At 42.8% G+C, this 7801-nt stretch overlaps 1 protein-coding gene across 3 annotated transcripts in view; it reads right to left on the minus strand.

The window, feature by feature from the left end:
- IFT52 (intraflagellar transport 52) overlaps positions 1-6835 on the minus strand; it is a 38733-nt gene extending 31898 nt beyond the window's left edge. Inside the window, exons 1-3 of one of the 3 annotated variants that reach the window (XM_004746412.3) lie at positions 6690-6835; positions 2545-2669; positions 1628-1715 (exon numbers count right to left, since the gene is read on the minus strand). In XM_004746412.3, the coding sequence (XP_004746469.1) occupies positions 1628-1715; positions 2545-2669; positions 6690-6710 (234 nt within the window). In that variant the 5' untranslated portion in view covers positions 6711-6835. Of the gene's footprint in view, positions 1-1627; positions 1716-2544; positions 2672-6689 lie in introns of those variants that run through there. The other 2 variants (XM_045082190.1, XM_045082191.1) reach the window with 2 other exon arrangements.
- Between the last annotated feature and the right edge of the window lie 966 nt (positions 6836-7801).

Raw genomic sequence — 7801 nt, forward strand, 5'->3', positions numbered from 1 at the left:
CCCTACTCTCCACAACCCTACCTGAGCACCAAAGCACCTGCAAGTTTCTATGAGAAAAGCTCTTGCTGTGTTCTGGGGTTTCTGTTTAGTTGTGGTAAAGTACAAGTAACATTTACCATCTTAACCATTTTTAGGCTTACAGTTCAGTTATTGTGCATCTCCAGAATTCTTTTCATCTTGCAAAACTGAAGCTCAATACCTATTAAACAACTTCTCATTTCCGTCCTCACTCTAGCTCCTGGCAACCATGACTCTAACTTTATATGAATTTGACTACTCTAGGTACGTCATATAAATGGAATCATATAGCACTGGTCTTTTCATAATTGGCTTCTTTCATTTAGCATAACATCCTCAATATTCACTCATGTTGTAGCATGTATCAGAATTGTCTACCTTTATATATATATTATATATATATTATATATATATATAAAATATATATATATATATTTTTTTTTTTTTTAATTTGACAGAGAGAGAGAAAACGAGAGAGGAAATACAAGCAGGGGAGCAGGGGAGCAGGGGGAGAGGGAGAAGGGCTCAAACCCAGAACCTTGGGGTGATGATCTGAGCCAAAGGCAGATGTTTAACGACTGAGCCACCCAGGCGCCCCTAGCATTCCCTATCTTTTTAAGGCTGAATAATATGTATATACCACACTTTGTTTATCCATTCATCTGCTAGTAGACTTAGGTTGCTCCTACCTTTTGGCTATTGTGAATGCTGCTGCTATAAGAATGTACAAATATCTCTTTGAGATTCTACTTTCAATTCTTTTGGATATATATCTAGAAATGGGACTACTGGATCACATGATAATTCTATTTTAAATTTTTTGAGGAACTGCCATTCTGTTTTACATAATGTCTGTACACACATATTTTACCTTTCCACCAACAGTGCACATGGGTTCCAATTTCTCTACATCTTTGCCAATACTTGTGTTCTGGGCTCTAAATTTAACATTGTCTATTCTATGAAATAGGATTAAAAACAGCTTTACTTTAAAAGGAGTTTTCCCCTGGGCACCTTGGTGGCTCACTTGATTAAACGACTGCCTTCAGCTCAGGTCATGATCCTGCAGTCCTGGTATCAAGTCCTGCATCAGGCTCCCTGCTCAGCAGGGAGCCTGTTTCTCCCTCTGACCTATCCCCTCTCATTCTCTCTCTCTCTCTCTCTCAAATAAATAAATTTTTAAAAATAAATAAATAATTTCTAAAGATTTAAAAAATAAATAAAATAAATCAAAGGATTTTCCCCCTGCATTGGGCTCCCTGCTCAGCGGGGAGATTGTTTCTCCCTCTGCCTGCTGCTCTCCCTACTTCTGCTTTCTCTCTCTGTCAAATAAATAAAATCTTTAAAAGTAAATAAATAAATAAATGGAATTTTCCTATTTTCAAAACAAAAATATGGCAAACAGATATGGCTAGTTTTTCATTAGCCTCAACTATGTGTCTGGCACTTGACATGCATTAGCTCAGTTAATGACCACAACTCCATGATGAGGAAGAAAGTGCTTACCTTAAGGCAACACAGTGTATGGTGAAGAGGGATTTAAATCCAGAATTTAGAGCGCATGCACCTAACCATCTTATTATAGTTCTTCTTTCTGCATATTTCTTACCTCAGCTGCAGTAAATTTTTCCCTTGGTCCAGCTGTAATCCACAGTTTCACCCCAATTAGCTTTTCAGATGTGATTTCATCTTTTAAGCTAGAAATATGATTTTTAAAGTGTTAGATCCATAATTTAAGCCAATTTAAGAATTATTTTAGCCTCTAGACTATATGGAACCAGAGGCCACAGAGGCCCAGAGATGAAGGGACTTAGAGGTACCTGGTAGAGCCTCTTTCCCAAAGTAAGAATCCCTTCCATAGGCTTGTCCCAGATCAGTCTCTGCTCAAATACTTCCTATAGGCCAAGATGTCCAAATTAACCCACACAAGAGTATAAAGAGTCCTCCAACTACTAATTTAATCAGCTCTGCCATTAGCTGGTATGATATCCTCACCTTATTAAGAAAAACCATTTAGGGGTGCCTGGGTAGCTAAGTGGGTTAAGCCTCTGCCTAAGGCTCAGGGTCCTGGGATCGAGCCCCGCAATGAGCTCTCTGCTCAGCAGGGAGCCTGCCTCCCCCTCTATCTCTGCCTGCCTCTCTGCCTGCTTGGGATCTGTCAAATAAATAAATAAAATCTTTAAAAAAAAAAAAGAAAAACCATTTATACACGCACAAAGAAAGGTATTCTCATCTTTCCTTTCCCTAAACTGAAGTATTGATCCAAGTTAAAGTATGGAGAAAGACTCTAACCTCTCAAAAAGTTGTATATGTATAATTAGAATAACTTTTTGGTTTGTGATTTGGGAGACAACTTAATATGCTAATTGCCATTTTTTAAAAGAAATCATTTAGTTACTTCTGAACGATCCTTAAATTGAACTCCTCCTACCTAAACAACTGTTTACATAAGAAAATAAAGACTTTCCAATTATTACCAGCAGGCTATTATTATCACTTAGAAGGGAAAACAATATACACAGTCACCTCTGAATCTTCCAATTACTCCGCAGTCTTTTCTGCATGGATTTATAGCCATTGTTGGTGGTAAATATTTCTTTTTTGTATGCATTGAAAAGAATGGTGCTCCGAAGTTCTTTCTCCATGGTTACCTTATGGGAAAAAAGAAGGGATCAGAAAAAGGGAAATAATAAACAATATTCCAAAAGACCCTAAATGGAATAGTCTTCTGGCTTATCCAAAAAGGGCATACAGCTGGAACCTAGCTATGAAATCCCTAGGATTCTCAAAGGTTGAGAGTGAAATGCATAATCACAACCACAGAAATGTAAAGGCCAACTCTGGCTTTTGCCTCCTGTTTCTTTTTTCTTTTTTTGTACTGAGATCTGGTAGATATTCTTTTTTTAAATTAATTATTTTTATTGATATATAATGTATTATTTGCCCCAGGGGTACAGGTCTGTGAATCGTCAGGCTTACACATTTCACAGCACTCACCATAGCACAGACCCTCCTCAATGTCCAGAACCCAACCACCTTCTCCCTAGCCCTCCACCCCCCAGCAACATTTCTTCCTTCCCTACCCCTCAAACCCTCCACCCTGCCTCTCAAATTCCTCATATCAGGGAGATCATATGATAATTGTCTTCCTCTGATTGACTTATTTCGCTAAGCATAATACCCTCTAGTTCCAACCACCTCATTGCAAATGGCAAGATTTCATTTCTTGTGATGGCTGCATAGTATTCCATTGTATACATATACCACATCTTTATCCATTCATCTGTTGATGGACATCTAGGTTGCCTCCCACTTCTTGCCCTGGCCTTTCTACCAGCCTCTTCTCACGACCCCACCCTACCATCACCCTATCTTTATGCCCTTAAACCATGTTTCCCACTTGATTTCTCTCTGCTAACTACTGTTAAGCGTGGGGCATAGTCTTCTAGATTCTTTTTATACATGTGTTAACTTATAATTTTTTTATGATACAGGATCCTATAATATGCACTATTCTGCAACACACTTTTTTCACCTAACCTTGTATCTTTCCATGTCAGTACGCATGGATCTACCACCCTAGGATCCCAGGATCATGACCTGAGCAGGAGCAGACACTTAACCAACTGAATCACCCAGATACCCCAAAACTACCTTTTTGAGGCTGATTTGAAATACCACCTTGAGGGGCATCAGGGTGGCTCAGAGGGTTAATACCCTCTAGTTAATACCCTCTAGTTCCAACCACCTCATTGCAAATGGCAAGATTTCATTTCTTGTGGATGGCTCTTCCTTCAGCTCAGGTCATGATCTCAGGGTTCTGGGATCGATCCCTGCATCAGGCTCTCTGCTCGCCAGGGAGTCTGCTTCCCCCTCTCTCTCTGCCTGCCTGCTGTGATCTCTCTCCCTCTGCTACACAATATTGCCTTTACAGATGTACCATAATTTAACCAGACATATAGATGAACATATTCTTTCAAATTTTTTCCTAGTAAAACAATGCTACAAACATTATCCTTAAACACAATGTTCTTCTGCACTTTCCATATATTTTTAAAGATTATTTATTTATTTATTTGACAGAGAAAGATCACAAGTAGGCAGAGAGGCAGGCAGAGAGAGAGGAGGGAAGCCTGCTCCCCGCTGAGCAGAGAGTCTGATGCAGGGCTCAATCCCAGAACCCTGAGACCAAGACCTGAGCCAAAGGCAGAGGACCAACCCACTGAGCCACCCAGGCACCCTGCACTTTCCATATTTTAGACTAAATTCCTACTTGTTGAATAGCTAAGTAAATTATTTCCAAACTGCCTCCAAAAATTGTACTTTTTACTTCCACTAATACTAATGTATTTATATGTATATGATCTTATTTCTAATCCTTTTCATCTTTGGTAGTAAAGTGAGCAAAAAAAAAAAAAAAAAAAAAAAAAGACCTCACTGTTTTAATCTGCACTTTGAAATTAGTATGGTGGCCATCTTTCACTGTGCATATTGGCCACTTGTGTTTCTTCTGATTATCTTGCTTATGTATCTGTTCATTTTTCTCTTGGGTTTAATATTTTTCTACCCGATCATTAAATAGTTTCATAAATGTACTTGTCTTTAGATTTAGCCTCTAACAGCTCTTTTGTTTTGGTTTAGTGGAATTTTGCAGGACATACAGAAGGTTTTAAATTTTATAGAGTCAAAAGTAGTAATCTTTTCCTTTCTGGCTTCTGCATTATATGACATATTTACAAGAGTTTTTGCTGTGCCAAGATTACAAATACACACAATGCTTTCTTCCAGTATTCTGTTGTGTTGGTTTTTAAGATTTAAATTTTGGCCTATTTGGAATTTATTTTAGTCATCAAAATGAGGTTCATTATTTTTTTTTATTATTACTAGAAAGCTGCCTGACACCAAACCACTTTTTCTTCTTCTTCTTTTTTTTTTTTTTTTAAGACTTTATTTACTTATTTGACAGAGAGAAAGAGAGAGAGAGCACATGCAGGGGGTGGCAGGCAGAGGAGAGAGAAGAGGCTCCCATGGAGCAGGGACCCTGCTCCAGAATGGGGCTGGGGTTGGGGGCTCAACCCTAGGATCCCAGGATCATGACCTGAGCAGGAGCAGACACTTAACCAACTGAACCACCCAGGTACCCCAAAACCTTTTCGAGGCTGATTTGAAATACCACCTTGAGGGGCATCAGGGTGGCTCAGAGGGTTAAGCCTCTGCCTTCAGCTCAGGTCATGATCTCAGGGTCTGAGATCGAGCCCCACATCAGGCTCTCTGCTTGTCGGAGAGCCTGCTTCCCCCTCTCTCTCTGCCTGCCTGCTGTGATCTCTCTCTCCCTCTGCATCAAATAAATAAAATCTTTAAAAAAAAAAAAAAAAGAAAGAAAGAAAGAAAGAAAGGCCACCTTGACTACATAATAAATTTCTGTAAGTACCTGTATTTGGATCTATTCTGAATTCCATTACATTCTATCTGCATGTTAAGTTCCTGCTCAGTCCATACTATTTTAATTACAACTTTTTTTTTAATATTTTATTTATTTGACAGAGAGAAATCACAACTAGGCAGAGAGGCAGGCAGAGAGAGAGGAGGTAGCAGGCTCCCCGCAGAGCAGAGATCCCGATGCTGGGCTCGATCGCAGGACCCCGGGACCATGACCTGATCCGAAGGCAGAGGCCTTACCCCACTGAGCCCCCCAGGCGCCCCAAATTACAACTTTATTAATTTACAACTTTTATACTATCTGGTGGTGCTGCAGAGCTTATCCTCCTTATTGCCCTTACTTTTTAGAATTTTTCCTGCCCAGCCTCACATATTTTTTTTTTTATTCCAGTTGAACTTTAAATTTTGTCATCTTAAAAAATAAAAGGTTTGGGGCGCCTGGGTAGCTTAGTGGGTTAAAGCCTCTGCCTTCGGCTCAGGTCATGATCCCAGGGTCGTGGGATCAAGTCCCGCATCGGGCTCTCTGCTCAGCAGGGAAACTGCTTCACCACCACCAACCCCCCCCCGCCTGCCTCTCTGCCTACTTGTGTCTCTGTCAAATAAATAAATAAAATCTTAAATTAAAAATAAAATAAAATAAAAGGCTTATGATTACAGCACCACTATCTTTTCATGTTCCAACCATCTGTGCATACTCTTTTCTTCCCAATATGTAGACACAATATTGTATCCAGTTTTTACCAGTTTCCTGAGGGGGTAAAAAAAAAGTCTACTAGTTAGGCTAGTAGGTTGTATGCACTCTTGCGTAGTTATGCCATAATGAACTCAATCACCACCTTTATGGGCATCTTTTCAATGATCTGCCATCGCAAACACACTGGAATTTACATACATCAGCTTTTGCCATGATTTTTGCTGTAGGACAAGTTCCTAGAAGCACGATTCCTAGGAAAAAGGTTTGAGACTAGATGTCACCATTCCTAGGCCAATGCTCTTTCATACTCAGCAAGACGACTAAAAATCCGCCCAGTCGCAGGCGATGGGGATTTGAACCCAGTGTGAGGTTCGGAATCCCGGCCTACATCCGCGGCCCCAGTTTACTTTACCCCAACCAATCTCGATTTTCCACGAGACTGGCCCAAAGGCCTCAGGAACAGGCCGGCGCGACCCTCGCCAGCCCCCAGGCGGCCCCAACGGCCCGGCAAGCTCAGCCCAGTCGGAGGCCTTCTTACCTGAGGCCCAGTGACCACCATCTTCACCTGACACCGCCCAGCATCCCGCGGCCAGGTATCCAAGGCCTCTTAGCAACGGCGGTGCGAGGCGGCGCGCCGGGCAGGCGCACTGGGGCGGGGACCTGCGCCGGAGCAACGTAATGACGACAGTAACAGGAAGACGCCATTTCGCCTAGAGCGTCACGGGGCAGGAGATCAGGGGGCGGGGCTACTAGGGGACTGTACCATTATGATGGCTGAGGGGTAAACCCAAACGGAACGTGAATTAACTTTAAGCCGAAGAAAAGCCCACCTCGCTTCGTCCTTCAATGCCAAGTATTCTTAGAGACTGATAAAAATGGTAGGACCCTAGGACCCAAACTTCGCTCCACCCTGAGGGAGAAGAGTGAAGGCTTCCGATGGGGTGGGGACGGGGGAATGCCCCAGCCTAGACCCCAAGGACGCAGGTGCGGAGCCGAGGGGCGGCTAGGACCCTGCGTCGGGGTGCGGGTTCTTCGAACGCAGATTGGGGGCTCCGTGCACTGCGTGGAAGGGGCTCAGGGTCTTGGGAGCCCAGGAAGGGCTTCCTGGGAGAGGGTGGTTAGGTTTAGGGGTGCGAATGGTCACGGAGATCGTTCTTCGTTGATGAGCCCAGCATCCCTGAGGGACCCTGCGGCAGGCCCGTGGTGTGGTCGTGAGCCCCGCCCTCTGGGCCTCCCCGGACAGGGAGTTAGAGGTTGGCCAGATGCTACAAAACAGTGGTAATATAAACTGTATTATTACGGGAGCTGTGAGGGCCCGGAGATGGTCTGAAAGGCGGCCCGTAAGAGCAGAGATATGATTAATATTAAGTAGAGTAATATTCATGAAGGCAAAGGCTGGAGAAGGAACTGCTCTGCCAAAAAGCCAAAGCCACATAGAGGTTGCTCTGCCATCGCCTTCAATATGAAAAGCCAGGCACCCGTGACCACAAACAGGCCATCCTTCGCTCCAAGGGAGCGCCCCTTGCCGGCCGTTGAGAGAGTGTGGACTGCAATGCCACTTCCTCGCTGGTTCAAACCAAGAGCAGAGAGTCAACCAGCAGTTTGGTTTTACATATATGTTTGTCAATAGGTACACAGTAGTAGCGGTTT

The sequence above is a fragment of the Mustela putorius genome, unplaced genomic scaffold, assembly GCF_011764305.1.
Source record: "Mustela putorius furo isolate JIRA1106 unplaced genomic scaffold, ASM1176430v1.1 tig00000592_pilon_pilon_pilon, whole genome shotgun sequence".
Taxonomy (NCBI): domain Eukaryota; kingdom Metazoa; phylum Chordata; class Mammalia; order Carnivora; family Mustelidae; genus Mustela; species Mustela putorius.